We start from the raw sequence: 18180 nt of genomic DNA on the forward strand, positions 1-18180 counted from the left end.
GAGCCAACCTCTCACGAAGCCGTCCTCCTCACAGGTAGCAGACCAGCCTCCCAGGCCTGCAGCCTGAGTCCAGACATGCTGGGGCAGCAGCTCCCCAGAGACTCAGAAGGAAAGTGGCTGCTCCCACACCCGGCACAGGAAGCAGACAGACTAGGAAGTCTGGGTCTCCGGACCACAGGGATAATGGCCCCAGAGCCCCTGTAGCAAGGCCTCTCCCAGCCTCGGATGGCAGGGGGGCAGCTGAGACAAACCTTGGTTCAGTCCTCCCTCTCCTGTTGCCCTGGAGGGTGGTCCAAAGGGAGAAACAGAGAAAACGCCATCCCAGCTGTAGAAGGCAGTTTTCACTGGGAAACAAGCTAGGTCCTTCGGCAGCGCTTCCTCTGGCAGCGTCGGGTCTCGGGGCTGCTGGGATTGGCCGTGGGCGAGGGCACGGGAGGCTTGCGGTGGCCGCAGCTCATGCTCAGGACCCAGCCTAGCTTGTGGTGCAGCACCTGCTTGAGGCCAGGCGGCAGGGGCAGGCCCTCGAGCGTGTCCCCAGAGTCGGGCCGCAGCTGGCGCAGGCGGTAGCAGCACAGGTACTGCAGGGAGGTGATGCTGGCACAGGAGCGGATCACCTTCATGCTGCTCTTGGCCGCCGTGGAGCACACCATCGGGTAGAACCTCTTGTTCTGCAGCTTGGTGGCTGCCACTCCTGGGGGTGGGGAGGTGGCACAGCCTGAACCCTAAGCTCAGGCTCTCCTAAGGGGACAAAGGATGCTGGGATTTTCACCTACCCCCCGCCCTTGCCCAGTTCTGGGGACCCTGGGACCTCAGGCTTCCGCAAGGATGGCCTTTTAGGGCCCTCAACCTCACCAGGAGCTCAGTGGCAGCCACGCTCTGCGGGCATGTGTCAGAGTCACGCCCTCACCTATGCACTTCCTGTTCTTAAAAAAGGTCAGCGTCCCATGCCAGGTGTCCAGGTGCACGCCAATGATGGAGCCCTGGCCGAACCGGGAGGAGAAGCTCGTCTTGTCGCCCTTGTGGTGGAGGAGGCCTGGGGGCAGCAGGGTCAGGGTGAGCCCTGCAGCCTTGGGGCCCCCCAGCCCCGCCCCACCCTGGGGGCCCCACGCACCCGTGTAGGAGAGGCCCCAGCTGTCCTCGTCCCGGCCGAGCAGGCTGCAGAACGTGTGGTGGTACTTGTCCAGGTCCACGTCCGATGTCCCGATGCCCACCATCTGGAAATGGCGGGACTGGCAGAGGGGACTGGGGACCAAGGTGCCCGGCACCCCTCCCCCAACCCTGCCGGTCACTTACCATGTCAGTGCCATAGACGGGTGAGGTCATCTTGATCTCCCAGAAGTGCTGGCCCTCCCCCAGCTCCTTGGTACCCCGGATGGCCGCTGTGCCACAGCTGTACTCCATGTGGAAGTTGACCTTCCGGTTGTCACAGCTCAGCAGAGTGGCTGAGGACTTATTCAGGTCATCCCAAACCCAGTCAAAATCTGCAAGAGAAGAGGCCCAGGCTCGGCAGGCTCCCCCCGGCCCGGAGGTCCGTCCACCCGCCGCAGGCCCCCACACTCACACTCGTCCTCTTCCCCGCAGCGGCAGTCCCTGCCCCGGTGGGCGGCGTGCAGGCTGCCGCAGAAGGCCTCACTCTGACTGTCACAGTCACAGAAGGACTCCCCGGTCACAGGCACGGCGCTGGGGATGGATGACGGCAGAGATGCATACTCGGGGTCGGAATCTGAGTCGCTGTGCTGAGGGGAAAGGGCCAGCTGTTCCCGCCTCCTGCCCTCTGCCGGCCCAACCGACCCCTTCCCCCACCTGCCCTGCCACCCACCCCAGGCCCATGGGTGAACGGCCGGACGCCCCAAGGAAGGGATCTGGGGCTTTGGCCTCAAAGGGCCTCCTCAGGTTTCAAGGGCTCAGCCAGCCAGCCATAGTGACCCTGGACAACTCTTCTGGCTCAGGAGCTGCAAGGGGGCCTCCTTGCCGAAGGCCTACCACGCCGGTGGCTTCCTGGGAGTGGAGTAGAGGGCCCCGGAGGCCCAGCCACTAATAAGCCCCAAGACAGGGCTGCATGCTTAGCCATCGTCATTGTCTAGAGAACATCTAGATTGTGATAAACGGGAGCATGACAGCAAAGTCCATTGCTGACCTAGTGAAGGCACCTGGTCTCCCCATGGCAGCAGCTGGGCTCCAGGGGGGCCGATGGCTGTGGCAGGGCCTGCACACCTATCTCAGGCCGTGGCCCCCTTGTCTGTGCAAGGGTGTGCTCTCAACCCCCATCACAGGACCCTGATGAGCGAGCCCCGTGGTCTCAGGCTGCGGCAGGAAAACATTCAGTTGGGACTTGGTCCTCTGCATGTGGCTCTCAGTCCTCACAGAACGGACTCCAAGCCTTGGGGGCCTGATTTTGGCCCAGGGGCCAGACACTAAGGCTGAGCTGGTCTGGTTCCGGGGACCAGTTGACCCGCAGACGCTCCTGGAGGCCAGCGAGGGTGCCTCTGTACACCCTGTTCCTGTTCTGGAGCCATGTGGGCCCCTCAAGACACCCACCCAGGCTCTGACATCTGGCTGACCAGTGAGGGCCTGGGGTCTCAGGTCCCAGGGGTGCAGGCAGCCTCTGCATGCCTGCTCTCCGAGCCCTCCCAGCTTCGCCTGGGGTCCTGGTGGGGCTCTGGCCTCCACCCTCACTCTCCTGGCCTCTGGGTGCTGCTCTGGCCCCCCCTGAAATGCCCTCTGCACAGTGGTCTGGGTGACCTGTTCAGACCTGGGAATCCTGCTGCCCTGAGAACAAAGCCCACAGACTTACTCTCATCAGAGAATATAAGACCCCCTCCCTGCCCAGCCTCCTCCTCTGCCCTGTCCACCCCTGTCCCCATGGGGCAGGGGTGGGGGTCTGTTTGCCCCTGGATGGCTTTTGGATACCAGTTCAAAGAGGCTCTTCCAGCCTCTCATACTGCGTCCTCTTCCTTCTCTTCCTTTCTCGTAGGCTTCCCTGACGCTCTCCTGGGTCCTGCTCACCTGCCTCCTCCCACCGGCACTGAGTTCCTTTGTTATTACACTCAGCCCCAAGTGCCACACAGGAGCTCTGGGAACCGATGGCAGAGACAGCTCAGGGAGCAAGGAGGCTGAGCCCCAGTTGGAGACACGCCAGCAAGGACAGTGGCAGCAGGCCCAAAGCACCCCACTCACAGGGAAGAGCGATCCCCCACAAGCCAAGGCAGGCCCACTGCTGCCAGAGGAGACAATCCCTTCCCACTGAGTCAGGAGCCAGGGGCACAGACCCGAGCACTGCTGGCCCCGGGGGTCACACTGCTTGGCACCCAGCACACAACCCCCTGTGCAGAGGGCAGACCCGGCTCCACCGCAAGCTGTAAGGAGAGCTTAGAGCAGCGGAGACAGGGACGTGTGTTCGGCCTTCAAAGGTGCTGGGGTGACACGCTCTCTCCATCCACACATGAACACAAGTACTTGGGGCCCATTAGGTGACTGGATGAGCCACAGGTGTGTATCAGACACCGCACCCCCAGCCCCTGGATGCCTCCCACATCCCACAGCAATGAGCCAGAGAGGCAGGGACAGACAAGAGAAAAGACTGCTCCAGGCCACGTGGTCAGTGGAAGCTGGAGGCGGGACAGGAATGCAGGCCGGGGCCTCTCGCTGGCCCGGGCAGGGAGCTAAGGGAGGCCCCAGGAAGGGGACCCAAGATGTCGCCTCCAATTCTGCCCCAAGCCCTGGTGCTTCCACGGGACTCAGCTGCTCTCACTGAGGGCTGGGGAAGATAGGCACCTGTCCCCACCCAGGCACCTGGCTGAGCCAGTGCACCCAGGCAGGGTGGCTGTGACAGAACAGAACCAAGTCACCTGAAGATCACCCTGAAAACAACAGAGGTGACTCAGGGAAGAACCAAAGCCCAGCTCTGGTCTGAGAGGTTCAGGAAACTGACTTGTGAAGCCCTCCCACATGCCCCCCACGGCAGGCACAGAGGCCACACAGCCCTGTCACCTCGCCCCTGTGGCGGGAGTCAGCGTGGTGAGGCTCTGGTTGCAAACCCCTCAGGTCCATCAGGAACCTGCACTGCAGAGAGACAGCTGAGCCGCCCTCATTATGGCCTCTGTGTTCCTGGGCCTTGCAGAGCTCAGGGTCCCGAGCACAGAAAGGCTCAGGAACGTTGGTCTTTAAAGATCAAAATTCTTTTTTTAGATGCATATATACAAACGTTGAGTACAGTCTTCAACAGGCAGAGAAAACGTCCAGAAGGCTGCACACAGAGGTAACAACAGCTATCCTTGAAAAGCAGTTGGGTAAATGGAATGGAGAAGTTTTCGTTAAATGAACTGACCAAAGTACCCACTGACACCCTCCTCAAAGAAAAGTCTGCAGAGGAACGTAGTATATGCCTTGAGGTCCTGCCACCCAGGGCCACGTGTGTCCTTAACCAGCGTGAAGAGCCTGGGGGAGCAGAAGCAGAGCGCACGCAGGGGGATGGTCCGCCAAGGCTGGCCCTGTTTTCTGCCCTCAGAGGCATCTTTCTCTTTCAGTCTCAGTTCAGGCAATGTTTAGTCCAGCCATGCCCACCTCACCCACTGGAACCTACCTGCCCATCAGAGTCATAGCCCCAGTTGGTGGACCCTGCCAGAGCCACGGCCCGGGCATCCGCATCTCGGCGAGCTGCGCTCAGGACAAAATGCCACGCTCTGCTGCTCCGTGGGCGCCTGGCCATGGTGGGCAGGATCTGGAAGAAAGCACAAGGTCTGAGCAGAGAAAAGACATATGACACACTGGTAGGTCCCCCAGCAGCCCCTGCACTTGGCCCCGAGACTGTGCCAGCCCACCCAGGGTCCGGAACTCTCTTCACAAGCTCATACCTCACTCCAGTGTCCGAGTACCTTGATGAAACCCAGGTAGAAAGCGTGGAATGCCATCCTGACATCCATGACTCTCAAATGCCTAGCTCAGCCCCTCTCTGAGCTCGGCCTCAGGAATGCAAGTGTCCCTCCTGCACATCCCTCAAGCATCTCAAACCTTGCCTGCCCCTCCTCCATTCTCCATTTTGACAAACGGCAATTCTAGCCTCCAAGTTCCTCATGCCAGACACACAGCAGTCATCCCCAACACTTTTTTCCTCCCTCCCACCATGGCCTCACAGCCCTCCGCGCCCCACACCATCTCCGAAACATGTCCTGACTCCCTCTCCACCCCTGCTGCCACCTTGCCTGCCCCACCCACACACAACTCGTCTTCGCTCTGGCTCCTCCCACTTCATTCACTACAACCGAGCTTTTTTTGAAATACAAATCTTAAAATTTTTAATTAACGAGTTTTTAACTCCTCAGGGCTTGCCACTGTTCTTAGAATAAGATGCAATATCCTACAAAGCCTACAAGTTCCGGCCCTGTTCCAGCTGATAGCTCTTTCCAGCCCTTTGCCCACAACGCTTTCCCCTCCCCTCTTTGGCTCTCAACTTCCATGCCCGACTTACAGTAATAAGTCGCCCTCTGTGATCGTCTACTTCCCGGCTCTGCCCTGGTTTGAAATCCCCAGGAGGGCCCTGCCACGACCCCGAGGGGCGGCAGTGAATTAGCGCAGGCAGAGCTTTTGAGGGATACGAGCCCGTCTGCAAACCAGGGTTGGTTACAGGAACCGGCCAGAGTGGGCCCGGCCTAATCCTCACCCGCCACTGCCGCAGCAACAGTAAGCGCCAGGCCGTGCACGCGCAATGCACGGCCCCGAAACTGACCCCGCTGCAGTAGGGGGTCTCTTCCCCATCAGGCATCGCACTGTCTCAGGATCGGTGGGGTTGCGGGGTTCCTTCCGCCCGCCGCCCCGCCCGGCCTGCGGCGCAGCGCCTCGCCAGCTTCGCCCGGCCCTGCCGCCGCCGATGCCGCCGCAGGAACAAAGGCGCGCCGGCCCCGCCGCCCGCAGCTCCGAAAGGTCGGCGGGCGCGGCGGGGTCGAGCCGGGCGGGGCGGCCGGGCCCGGGAGACCCGGGGAGGCGCGGACGCGGCCCGCCGCTCACCTGCAGCCGCTCTGCGCCGCTGCGCTCAGCCCGGCCTGCCGTGCCCTACTTTCCGCTCCCGAGCGAGACGTAAACAATCCCCGCCCCCGCGGCCCGCCCCCTGCGCCGCATTGGCCCCGCAGTGCGCGCGGCCCGGGGCTACGGGGGAGGGGCGGGCCCCGCGGCACACGCCTCTTGCTGAGAGGCTGCTGGATCTGTCAATCCTGACCCGACGTCCCCATTGGCCACATCTCAAGCGGTCTGAGACAAGGCCCGCGCACCTATTGGACGCGGGGCGAGGAAAAGAAGCGGCCTCACGCTGGGGCGTTGACACGGAAGTGGGTCCAGGTCCTGTACGTCGTCTGCGCCGGAACTTGCGTGAACCCCTCGTGCGATCTGATCGGCTGAGGATAGCGCGAATGGGCCTATGAAGAGGAGTCAGGGGGAGGGTTCGCACTGCCCATTGGTCAGGAGGCACTTCACTCAGGCAGGGAGGAGGACTGTGCGAGGAGGAAGTGGCTGGAAGTCGTGCGGCCACCCGGGTGGGATGGAGGCGGCAGCAGGTGAGTATGCTGGGCTGCGGGGCGTTCTCGGTCCGCGGGCACCGAGGGAAGAGGGAAGGGGCCGGCCCGCAGCTGCTGGTCAGGGCTCCGGGTTTTAGCACACTGTCTTATTTACAGTGTAAAGGTTTCAGAGGTGCTCGCATGCGTTATTACGGCGCTTAGAAGGAAATCTTGTTTGAAAAAGGAGTTCTAAGAAGGAGAAACTGGAACGTCACATACTCGCAGTTGTTTATAGAAGTATTATTCTGCGTTTTAAGCCTTGAGATAGATATATATATATATATACATATATATATATAATTTAAAGGAAAGTTGCGTGGGACGGAATACGTACATTGGTCACAATCGGATTCGCACAGCTTAGCCACGTTATCTTCCAAAAGACCTCAGGTCTGGTACCATGAGCACAAAGCTCTTGCAACGCTGGATTCATCCATCGGATTATAAACGTAACACTGGAAAGAAAAATCTGAAAAAGTTTGTTATGGTAAGGGCAGACTTGCTACAAGGTGAGAGGAATAGCTTCTAGATTGATGGATGAAGGTTTCTCTTTTAACTAAGGGGGAAGTGCACATGGAAAGTAGAAAAGCCTAACGGGCTTTGCAGGAAACCTCCCTGTGCCCAGAGGCAACTCCTGGTGTCACTCGTATCTTTCTGGAAAGATTCTTTACATATAAAAACTTCCATATTTGTCTAGCGTATCAAATAGTCATGGTTTGGTTGGACTTAAGGTTTGACTGGGCTTTTTATCCATACAGAGGGCCCTTTACTTCCCTCCATGGGGAGATACTGCTTTCCTTTGCCCTTTCCAGGGCAGCCTCTCACATCTAATAGGCCCTTGGATTATCGTTGATAATCTGTTTATAAACTTTTTAGTATACTTACAAGTGAAAGTTTCTCGTGGTTGGCTCCTAAGGATTGTTGTGTGAGAAGTGACTTGGGAGCAGCAGTGTCCTGTGTGATGCTCAGGCAGATAAAGTTCCCCAGTCCCACCAGTGAGAAGAGCAAGTCTTCACTATTAGGGGCTTGGCAGTGCAGCACCCGCACAAAGGGCGAGTAGAAATCAGGACCCACGTCTGGCTTGTTCTTTCCCTAGTTTCTACCAGAGCTGCCCTCTCCACACCAAAGAAAGGTGAAATTGATTCCCAAGTACTTTTTGATGTTAAAGCAATTTAAGTAATAGCCTTTTAGGTTGACGCAGAGGTGGCCTGAGGCATGGTGTCCAAGGTATTTGTAGGCAATGATCAGGGTGGTTCAGGGGGGCGCTCTTGTCACCTTACGAGATCTCTCGGCCCCCAGTACCAGACGGAGACCCAGGACAGGCGCTAAAACGCACTTGTGACAAGGACCTGCTGGAAAGCCAGGCCAGGAGCACTCTTGAGTTCTTTCTAGGGAGGCTTTGGTGGTGGGGGCCTTTGAACCTACCCATGAGAGCTGGGTCAGGAGGGGGTACAGTGTTTATTCACCTTTCGTTGAGCCCCTCCTGGGGACCTGGGTATGCAGTGAGGGTGGTGGAGTGAGTGAGCAGCTTGCTGCAGGCCAGGCAGGAGTCTCGATGGTGAGGTCCTAAGGGCGCTGGGGCAAGAAGGTGGGCATTTTGCAGCGGTCTGAGAGTTGTTTGTATGCAGATGGCAACCGCTGTGGGGAGGTAGGGATTGGAATGGTGAGTATTTACAGGGTGGCATTTCAGGCTTATTGAAAGGAAGAGCAGCTGGGGCAGAGTGACCAACAGGGCTTCCGAGAGTGATTGGGCCCGGGCCTGCCTGGGGCATGGCACTGATGCCTTGACCACCCTTGTGTACCCAGGGTTTCTTAAGGCACTACCTTCAGCCATCCAGGTGACCTGATATCCGCACCCACACAATTGTGGTTGCTTCCCCAGAGCTGTGGCCTCCCTCCTGAGAACTGGAGGCCAGGGCTGCCTTGAGTGCCTCTTCTGACCCCAGGGGAGGAGGCTGGGCACCTACAGATCAGACCTCAGAGCCGTGAGTGCTGCCCTGGCACAGGTGTACCTCCTGACTGTAACGAGCACCCTATTTACGTTAGTCTCCACCCATTTCCCTTGGAATCAGCTGGGAGTCTTTGGCTCGAATTGGCCTTGTGCGCATGAGCTCGCAGGTGCACATGAGGTCACAGGTGTGCATGCTGGAAAGAGGAGCAGTTTGAGGCATTTCCTGCCCCAGCAGCCCCGCTCCAGACAGAGTGGGAGCAGCCATTTTTGAGGAGCTGGTAGGTTGGGTCTGGGGCCTGCTGGAAGCCCTTTCACAGGGGCGTGTTTGCTCATGCCGGGGTGATGGAGCAGGTCTCAGGACCTGGGATGTAGGAAGTACCTGGTGACCCCACAGTGAATGAGCATGGAGGGCGGCTGTTATGAAGGAGAGCCCTGCCCTCCTCCCCTGTTGTCCTTCTGACTAGAGCCTGGAAACCTGGCCGGCGTCCGGCACATCATCCTCGTTCTCTCGGGAAAGGGTGGTGTTGGGAAAAGCACCATCTCCACGGAGCTGGCCCTGGCCCTGCGCCACGCGGGCAAGAAGGTGAGTGCCTCCCATCTCCTGAGCCGCCACCCCTGCCCCTTGTGGGCCTTGGCCGGTGCCCTGCATGCCGTGTGGACGTCCCGCCTCCTTGCAGGTGGGTATCCTCGACGTGGACCTGTGTGGCCCCAGCATCCCCCGCATGCTCCGGGTGCAGGGCAAGGCTGTGCATCAGTGCGACAGTGGCTGGGTGCCTGTCTTCGTGGACCAGGAGCAGAGCATCTCCCTCATGTCTGTGGGCTTCCTGCTTGAGAAGCCGGATGAGGCAGTGGTGTGGAGAGGCCCCAAGAAGAACGGTAATGACCAGGCAGGGGACAGCACTGTCAGCCTGCTGGCCTCCCCAGCTGCCCTCTTGGTGCAGGAGCCCCAGGGCTGCTGGCTCTCCTCCACACAGCCCTCCCCCAACAGCACCAGCCTCGGGTAAAGTTCGAAAGACTCTAGTGCTGGCCTTTTCATTTCCAAGACTCCCCCGCCGTGCACCTGAGCAGTCAGCCCGCAAGTATTCAGACAGCGGGCCTGGGGGGCAAGAGCGTGAGACCCAGCTGTGAAGCCTTCAGCCACCTGGTCCATCCCCTGGGGCTCAGACCACCCAGTGTGGGGTGCCTGGTGGGGCTCTGGTGCCTTTGCACAAGCAGATGGCATTAAACTCCCTCCAGTGGGCAGAGCGAGGCTGCCGGGTGTGAGAGCAGGCTCAGGGTGGGGGCTGCTTCCAGGACATGCCGGCGTGGCATTCCACCGCAGGCCACCTCTCTCGGTCACAGATACCTGCCCCAGGAGGGTCCGCGCTAGCCATCCTCAGCTAAGGCCCGAGCAGAAGTCCTAGGGCTGGGGTGGGGTGGGGAACGGTCTCCCCACCTTGCTGTACTCATCCTGCCCCTGGTGAGGAATGGCACACTCAGCTCTCGGGGTGCCCGGTGGTACCGGAACCCACAGACACCGCCCTGCCCCAGGGCTGGGAGGAGGCAGCGGGCTTCGTGTGACCCCTTTGTGAGACCCTGCCTCGCCTGCTCTCTCCCCGACCCCGGGCCACCCTGGGTCTCTGCAGCACTGATAAAGCAGTTTGTGTCCGATGTGGCCTGGGGGCAGCTGGACTACCTGGTTGTGGACACGCCCCCAGGGACCTCTGATGAGCACATGGCCGTGGTGGATGCCATGCGCCCCTACAGCCCCCTGGGGGCCCTCGTGGTCACCACGCCCCAGGTACTACGGGAGCACCCTCACCCTGGGGCAGGCGCTTTGCCCTACTCTTTCTGCTCACCTTGGCTGAGTTTTCGGGATGCCCGTCAGCTGGTCCCGTCTCTTTCCTGGTCTCCAGGCAGTGTCCGTGGGGGACGTGAGGCGGGAGCTGACCTTCTGTAAGAAGGTGGGGTTGCGGGTGATCGGGGTCGTGGAGAACATGAGCGGCTTCGTCTGCCCACACTGCGCGGTGAGTTGTAGGAAGTCGCAGGAAGTCGGGGGCATGGGTGGTCAGCCCCTCCCCTTCTAGGGTGGTGAGAGGCCTGGAGGTGGACCCCGCACCTCTGTGTTCTAGGAGTGCACCAACGTCTTCTCCAGGGGAGGCGGCGAGGAGCTGGCCAGGCACGCTGGAGTCCCCTTCCTTGGTGAGCGAGCCAGGGCTGCCCCAGGGCCCCTGCTCTAGGTGGCCTTATCTCCCTGCACCTCTTGCACCCAGGGAAGAGGAGAGGAGGGTGGAAAGTCCTGTCCTCCCTGAGCTGCAAGTGTCAGCTCATCTATAACAACTGGGTTCCCACCAACTGGAGAGAGGCAGCCCCCCGGGGCTTTGAGCAGGTGTCCGCGGCTAAGATGCCTGCTGAGACTGTGGAGGTGCAGAGGGGCAGCCGAGGCTCTGCGAGCCTGTATCAGGGACGCCGGTGGCACGGGACCATGTCCCCAGCACTTGCCCTGTGCTTTCTTCCAGTGGCTGGAGCCCAAGAGGTGGTGGGGCCAGGCCTGCTGGGCGGGTTGCTGGCCATCCCAGTGGAGACTGAGGCCAAGAGTACCTTCCTGCCAGGCACCTCAGCAAGAGGTGTCTGCTCTTGGCTAAAGCGGCACTGCCAGCAGGCTCCTGGGCCATGGGGAGTGTGGACGTGGCCTCTTGGCCCCGGGCTTTGCTCTCACCACCTGGCCCCTTCTCTGCCCCCTTCCTTTCTCTCTCCCAGGCTCTGTGCCCCTGGACCCCACGCTCACGCGGAGCCTGGAGGAGGGCCGAGACTTCATCCGGGGGTTCCCCAAGAGCCCTGCGTTTCCTGCGCTCTCCTGCATAGCCCAGAAGATTCTGAACGAGGCGCCTGTTGGACTCTCCTGACCGAGGCAGTTTGAGTGTCTCCTCTGTGTGCTGTGGGGCTCGTGCTCACAGCCCGGAGCAGAGGTGGCGGCATGGTTCCTGGAACCCGTGGCCCTGGGCCGCCATCACCATGTGCTCCTCTCCCCGCGGGTCTGCCCTGGACATTTCTGGTGCTTCAGCAGCATCTCAGCATCAGAGCCACTGACAGTCAGTGGTTCTGCCTGGTCGGCCTGTGGCAGGGCCCGGGGATAGCGTGAGGTCGCGATGCCGTGGCCTGACCTCCCTGGTGGCACAGCTCGGTACTCACATGCCTCAGACAGGCTGCTCCCGACAGCCAAGTCTCCACGTTGTTCACAAAGCTTGTGTGCCTGGGAGCACACTGGGCCTATAATCCTGGTGAAACAGGCAGCAGCATCCAGTAAGGTGTCAAACTTGTAATTCAGAGGAGCCCAAAATAAACATGTCCCACCGCCGTGGTTACAGGTCTGAACTTTCTAGATCATTCTGCTCTGGTTCCTCCTCCCTGGCTTAGTGTCACCATGTCCTGTGGCAGACAGTGTCCACTCCGTAAGTCCCAGGAACTGGGCCAACAGCCCTGTCGTCGACAGGCTCCTGGAGACTCGGGTGAAGATACGTTTGGGTAGAGTTTGTTGGGTAACTTGTGATGTGTGAGTGGCCATGCTTGGCCCAGTGAGAGCTAAGTGCCCGCCCCGCCCTCTGTGCTGCGGGCCTGAGGGGTTGAACTGAAGAGCAGAAAGGTGAGTGTGAAACAGTCCCAGGGGGTTTCCCTGCATGGCTCCAAGGAAGGCCAGGAGGGGGAGGTTCTGGAAAGCAGAATGGTGGCATGGTGTGCTGTTCTTCCCAGTGGGAGAGATGGGGTGCTCAGTAGAGAATGTGGAATGGTCCCTGGGGCACGGGTGGCAGGGGGCCTGGGGAAGCAGCCCTCAGGCACCACTTCGTGGGGGCAGATGGGGAGGCGAGGAGTGTACCAAGGATGGATGTTTCTTTTGGGGGTGGGGGGAGCGGGGGCAGAACTGTTGAGGGGTTTGGCCAGGAGCACAGGGACCTGGAGAATGAGGGTCTGCACCCCCTCTAGCCCCAGGGTGGCCTCAGCAGGAGCAGCTGGGCCCCAGCTTCCCAGGACCAGGCCACCTCCGAGGACCCTGCCCAGCGAGGGGGCTGAGATGCCGAGGTTCCTGGAAGACCTGAGTAAGTGCCCGCCGCTCCTCAGGTGGGAATGGGGCCTGGGGACTAGCGGACGAGAAGAGAGTCTGGGCACAGGACAGGAAGTGGTGTGGACGGGCGTGTGGGTCCAAGGCAGCCAGAGGTGGGGCAGGCACAGCATAGAGGGGCCCGCGGCCTAGCCAAGCACTCCTCCCTCCCTGAGCTCCCCACAGAACCTCATACGCGGCCACATTTATTGGGTTGCTTTTAATTGATAGTTGGGGAGGCTGTGTCCCCGACCCTCCTGGTCAGGCCCTCAGGGACCAGGTCCATGTCCCCTGGGGTGGCGAGGGCCCGTCCAGGTCCCAGGGCGGCCTCAGGTCAGCAGTGGGCAAAGTGGGCCTCGCCAACGTCGCGCAGGTCAAGGCCCGAGACGCTGGGGGGGCTGGCGCAGGTGATGTTGTTGTAGGCGTACGTGGGCGGCTGGTGGTCGTCGTCTCTCTCCACCATGGCCTGGACGAAGCGGGGCACGACACCCGGGTGCTGCAGGGTGAAGGCCCTCAGGGCCTTGAGGGGGCAGCCGCAGTCCCAGGGGTTGCCCTCGAGCCACAGGCGCTCCAGGCCGGGGGGCTGCGGCACGAAGGTCCGCAGCGAGTTGTTCCGGAGGCTGAGGTAGCGCAGCCGCCCCAGCGGCGCGAGCACAGTCTCAGGCAGCGCCTCCAGGCGGTTGTGCGACACGTCCAGCCAGAAGATGCGCTGCAGGGGACCCAGGGCATCCACCGATAGTGCAGACAGCTGGTTGCGAGAGAGGAGGAGGTACTCCAGGTGGCTGAGGCCCTGGAAGAGCTGGCCAGGCAGGTGCGTGAGCTGGTTGGAGGTGAGGTCCAGCTCCAGCAGCTCGGCCAGCCCACCCAGGCTCTGCTCATCGATGACCGCAATGCTGTTGTCCTTGAGGAAGAGCCGGCGCAGCCCCGTGAGGCCGGTGAAGGTGTGCGGGCCGAGGCAGCCCAGGCAGCTGCCCTCCAGGTGCAGGCTGTGCAGCTTGCCCAGGCCCTGGAATGCCTGCTCTGGAAGGTTCCTCAGACAGTTGCCAGAGAGGTTCATGACGGCCAAGTTGTAGAGGCCCAGGAAGACGCCCGCCTTGAGCTCCTGGAGCTGGTTGTTGTTGAGTGCCAGCACCTCCAGCTGGTCCAGGCCCTCAAAGGCCTCCTCCGGCAGCTGCCGGATACGGTTGTAGCCGAGCTGCAGCTCCTCCAGGAAGTGCAGGTCCTTGAAGGTACGGGGCCGTAGGCCGGCGATGGCATTGTGTGAGAGGCGCAGAACGTGCAGGCCCAGCAGCCCCGGGAAGGTGTCCTCCAGGAGGCCACCCACGCGGTTGTGTGACAGGTCCAGCCAGCGCAGTGCCTTCATGCCCAGGAAGGCACCTGGGGCCACAGCGGTGATGAGGTTGTGGTCCAGGTAGAGCTTCTGGAGCTTGGGCAACTTGACGAAGACATTGGCTTTGACGCTCCGCAGGGCATTCCTGCTCAGGTCCAGCTCGCGGAGCTCGCTGAGGCCACAGAAGAGCGCGGGCTGCAGGTAGGCCAGCTTGTTGCCCGCCAGCACCAGCTCACGTAGGCTGGCCAGGTCCTGGAACGCAGTGTCGGGCAGCACGGCCAGGCTGTTCCAGCCCAGGTTGAGGTCCCAGAGGTGGGCAAGGCCCCTGAAGAGGCCCTCGTCTACCCGGCTGAGCAGGTTGTTGTTGAGGCCGAGCGAGGCCAGGCCCGGCGTGTGCAGGAAGGTGCGGGACACCAGGCTGCGCAGCTGGTTCCGCTCCAGGTGCAGGTGGTACAGGTTTTGCAGGCCCAGCAGTGCCTGCGGCTCCAGGCTGGCCAGCCCGCTGCCCTGTAGGTTGAGGAAGCCCAGGCTGGAGAGGTTCCGGAAGGTGGCCGCGGGAATGAAGGAGAAGTTGTTTCCGTCCAGCCACAGGGCCCTGGTGCCATCCGGGATGCCGTTGGGCAGCCGCGTGAGGTTCCGAGAGCTGCAGAAGACGTTGAGCTCATCCGTGTAGTCGTCGTGGCTGCAGGAGCAGATGGCTGGGCACTGGGGGCCCTCAGGGTCTACTGGTGCCGCAGGCTCCACTCCCTCCAGGCTGTGGGAGCCCAGCACTGCCCAGGAGACCAGCAGCACCACCAGGGCCGGGCCTCCTGTGGGGAGAGGGGCTTGGGGAGGCAGCACTGAGGCGGCCCAGGATGTGAGCCCAGGGCAAGCAAGACATGGAACCTTCCAGGCCTCATCCATACACCTGGACCACAGCACGCAACTGTTTAGAGAAGGTACTGCTGACGGGACCAGAGAAGGTATGGGCTGAGATCTGCGTCCCCCACTTAAGTGGGAAGCGGAGACCAGGCAGGATGACTGGGACGTTCTCTGGTTCAAAACAAACTGCCCTTTCCACCCCACAGGACCAACGGAGTGGCAGTGCCTGTTCCAGAGAAAACTGAAGGCTGGGGACTTGGCCGCTAGGCCGTGTGTTCATCTGCATCCCCAAGGTGGACACTCAAGCAAGGCTAGCCAGGCAGGCCTGGAGGAAAGTGTGAGAGAACGTTCTGGAGCAGGCTCGGGTGGGTATGCGCTTGCTGCCCTGATTGTCTGGACGGTGAGCTGGATGCCCGCTGCCCCAGCTAGACCCCCGACTGGGGGGTACTCACCTCCATGGTGTGTCCGGCATGCACCCAGGGACTTGGCCCAGTGCTGGTGTGGGGAGAGGAAGAGGGTGCAGGCCTCAAGGGCAGATGGGGACCCCAGGCCACTGACCCACCGGAGGTTGGATTGTGGCACAGGACAAAGGATGCCAGGCTCCACAGCAACAATCCCCCATAAGTTCCACTGGGCTGCCCACCACATCAGGCCTCTCTCTGGTGTCTGAGAGTTCCGGGTCCCAGGGTGGACACACCAGCTGGATTGGGCTAGGCTCCAAGAGGGGACAGGGTGGCAATGGCCTGGCCTCCGAGCAGCTGGGAGGGCAGCATGCCCTGGCCCAGTGCAGGGTCTGAGTCAGGGCCCCTGTGGTGGCAGTGCGGGTGCCCTTCCTCCCCTGCGCGGCCAGCCTGGGCCCTCGGGTAGGAGAGGAGGGGGCAGGAGGCAACAGCGATTCTCCAGGGCCAGGCACCCCACCACCCGGAGTGGCCACATTTCCCCCATGGGCTCCCAGAGCCCTGGCCCACCTAGAGCTGAGTCCTCCTTTGGGGCAGCCCCTACCCCAATGGCCTTGGGGGCACACGGTCCCCCCCCCCCCGAAGTGAGTGGCTGGGGCACGTGGGGGCCTCACCTCTCCTCAGGGCCATCCCTCGTGCAGAGCAGGCCGCAGGCGGGCAGGGAGCGGGGCGCGTCTGTTGGGGCCGGCTGCTCCTGCCCTCTGGATTTCCCCACTGCCTCTGGGGCAGCCAGCACCCTTGTCACTGGCCAGCCCAGCCTGCTGGCCCCAGCTCCATTAACCCCCTCCTGCCGGGCTGCCAGCATCAGCACTGGAGCCCAGGGTGCGGATGGTACAGGGGACAGGCTGGGGGCTGCATGTGCCCTGACGCATCTTCAGGGTGCAAGGTGGCCCGGGGTGCAGCTCTAAGGGACAATGGGCGCCCATCCCCCCATCTTCCCAACCCCCCCATCTTCCCATCCCCCTGCAGGGCTGGGCGGAGCAGAGCTGGGGCTGCAGGCAGTGCTGGGCGGGGGTCTCCCATGGAGCAGCCTGTGAGGGGCTGGTGCTCAGCCGGCCCCCCTGCCTGTGGGTAGGGGCCCCTCAGGGGGCTCCTAGGGTCTTCCCTCCCAGCAGATGGCCACGTGGGAGTTAAGCGGGAACCACACGTCTCCAAATGGGCCTGCCCATCTACCCCCGGCATGCTGACCACTCCTCCCTCCTCCTCATTTCCTAACTGCCTGGGTGGGGTCCTTGTTCAAGCTCCCAGGGGCCTGGCCCAGCCTTGGCTTCTCCCGTGACCTCAGGGTCAGCTGCTGTCTGGCCACTGCCCCTCCCCCTAGCCTCTTCTAGGAATGCTTGGCAGGGCCCCGGCCACTTTGTGTTTGCTTTCCCCAACAATGTCCTCCCAGGAAGAGAGTGGGGGACGGCTGGCCTCAGGGGCGAGGTGTTGCGGCTGTGAGACCAGCCCCCACCAGCAGTGGGCCCCATCCTGCCCTCCAGGGCTCCTTTGGGGCCACAGCCACCCTGCACTGCACAGGCCCTGGGACAGGTACCCAGTGCACAGCCTGAGGTCAGCCACAGGTCAGACATGGTAAGAAGGGATGTGGCCGCTTGATTCGGGGCGCCATCCTCCCCTCCACCTGGGGAGCCCTGGGCTCTGCTCTTCCAGATCTGACCACATCTCCCCCGGGCAGCCAGGTGCAGTGCTGCCCTCCAGCCACCCCTCCCTCCTTTACTGAGGACCCTTCCTCTGGCTGCCAGCTGTGCCTGCCCACCAGTCCCTCTGCTCTGCCTGGGGTGGGGGAGCCTGTGCTCGGAAGGGGCCAGAAGGCATTGAAAAAGGCAAAACTGAGTCTGGGGAGGGCAAGGCTTGTCGAGGTTTAGGAGACTCTTGAACCTCTTGGTGAGGCAGAGGAGGAAGTCAGGTTTGCCTCCTGAAAAGTACATGGTGAGGAGAGAAGAAGTGAGGTAGGCTGGAGCTGTCCGGGCCCAGGAGAGGCTGGAGGCCAGGCCTGCCCCCCTAGCCTCGTGGCACCCCCTCCCCAGCTCATCCCGCAGCAGTGCCGAGGGGCGGCTTTGTCTTCCTCCCTTTATTGAGCTTTGACTTTTTTCCAGGTCGTTTCTCAGCTTCTCTTCTGAGAAATTATAGATCTGCAGGGAGAAAGTCCACACCCAGAAATTTACACGGTAAACATACATTTACACAGTAGAAAGTGCGGACTCAGCAGGAGTCCGGGGCCATGGGGCCTCTTCACTGGGAAGCTCCCCGCATGCGGGCCAGGCGCACGTGGACTGGAAGGAGGGTTAGCATTCCTGTCTCCTCACACTTGGGAGGGTTGGGGCTGGAAACTTCCTGTAAATCCCCAGTCGAACTTGTGTGGTGGAGAACCCTTATCGGGACTGCGGCAGGCAGGTTAGCTATTTGTAAACCTTTCTCGAGTCCTGCGGTAACACTGGTGTTCAGCCCGCTGAGTTCAGAGAAGACCTCTATCCTGGCCACCCGGGGCCAGCTCTGTCCCTGCTCCCCCAAAGTGGCCAGTCCTGACCCAGGCTGACTACTGCCCTGGCCTCTCTTTCCAGTTCACCCCCTGAGGGTCCCCCCAAGGAGTCTGGTTTCTGGTCTTCGTGGAAATGGTGTTGTACCGAAGCCCCAGGCCCGGCCACTTGTGTGCCAAGTCATAGTATCCCTTCCCTCCTTCCTGTCGTGGTGCTGCGACCCTGTGGGGCCCTTGTGCATTCCTGTGGTCCTGAGTGGACCCACTGGGACCAGCCTGTGTCATCCTTGCAGGTAAGGCCAACCCCTTCTTGGGTAGTTAGGGGTCACACCTTCCTGGGGCCAATAGGGGTGCCCTCAACACCACCCCCACCCTGTCTACTCTCAGCCCTGAAGGTGGGAGGACAGTGGCTTTCATTGTCCTGTGTTTCTTCAATCACCAATGGTGGCAGCTCTTCATAGGGAGGCTCATTGGCCAGTGGATT

General features: G+C 61.5%; 3 protein-coding genes across 11 annotated transcripts; 1 reads left to right on the top strand and 2 right to left on the bottom strand.

The window, feature by feature from the left end:
* Positions 1-28: 28 nt before the first annotated feature.
* SPSB3 (splA/ryanodine receptor domain and SOCS box containing 3) lies at positions 29-6078 on the bottom strand. Of its 6 annotated transcripts, XM_024123696.2 has the most exons (7): positions 6004-6078; positions 4583-4720; positions 1562-1736; positions 1294-1481; positions 1112-1214; positions 908-1033; positions 29-691 (listed from the first exon to the last, which is right to left on the bottom strand). In XM_024123696.2, the coding sequence occupies exons 2-7, from the start codon at positions 4706-4708 to the stop codon at positions 357-359; spliced, it is 1053 nt and encodes a 350-aa protein (XP_023979464.1). In that variant the 5' UTR covers positions 4709-4720; positions 6004-6078; the 3' UTR covers positions 29-356. The 6 variants fall into 6 exon arrangements, with proteins under 6 accessions (XP_023979464.1, XP_007100161.1, XP_028354832.1 ...); XM_007100099.4 differs by lacking the exon at positions 6004-6078 and having other exon boundaries at positions 4583-5460; XM_028499031.2 differs by lacking the exon at positions 6004-6078 and having other exon boundaries at positions 1562-1731; positions 4583-4705.
* Positions 6079-6274: 196 nt separating this feature from the next.
* NUBP2 (NUBP iron-sulfur cluster assembly factor 2, cytosolic) lies at positions 6275-11835 on the top strand. Of its 4 annotated transcripts, none has more exons than XM_007100096.4 (7): positions 6275-6545; positions 8961-9079; positions 9174-9372; positions 10122-10276; positions 10392-10502; positions 10608-10677; positions 11236-11835. In XM_007100096.4, exons 1-7 carry the CDS (start codon positions 6410-6412, stop codon positions 11379-11381), a joined length of 936 nt encoding a protein of 311 aa, XP_007100158.2. In that variant the 5' UTR covers positions 6275-6409; the 3' UTR covers positions 11382-11835. The 4 variants fall into 4 exon arrangements, with proteins under 4 accessions (XP_007100158.2, XP_054946136.1, XP_007100160.2 ...); XM_055090161.1 differs by having other exon boundaries at positions 10631-10677; XM_028499032.2 differs by lacking the exon at positions 6275-6545 and adding an exon at positions 6558-8530.
* An 887-nt stretch (positions 11836-12722) lies between these two features.
* Positions 12723-17380, bottom strand: IGFALS (insulin like growth factor binding protein acid labile subunit). The gene has a single exon (XM_028498312.2). It carries the CDS (start codon positions 14802-14804, stop codon positions 12906-12908), a length of 1899 nt encoding a protein of 632 aa, XP_028354113.1. The 5' UTR covers positions 14805-17380; the 3' UTR covers positions 12723-12905.
* Between the last annotated feature and the right edge of the window lie 800 nt (positions 17381-18180).

This window comes from Physeter macrocephalus, chromosome 14 (genome assembly GCF_002837175.3).
Source record: "Physeter macrocephalus isolate SW-GA chromosome 14, ASM283717v5, whole genome shotgun sequence".
Classification (NCBI taxonomy): Eukaryota; Metazoa; Chordata; class Mammalia; order Artiodactyla; family Physeteridae; genus Physeter; species Physeter macrocephalus.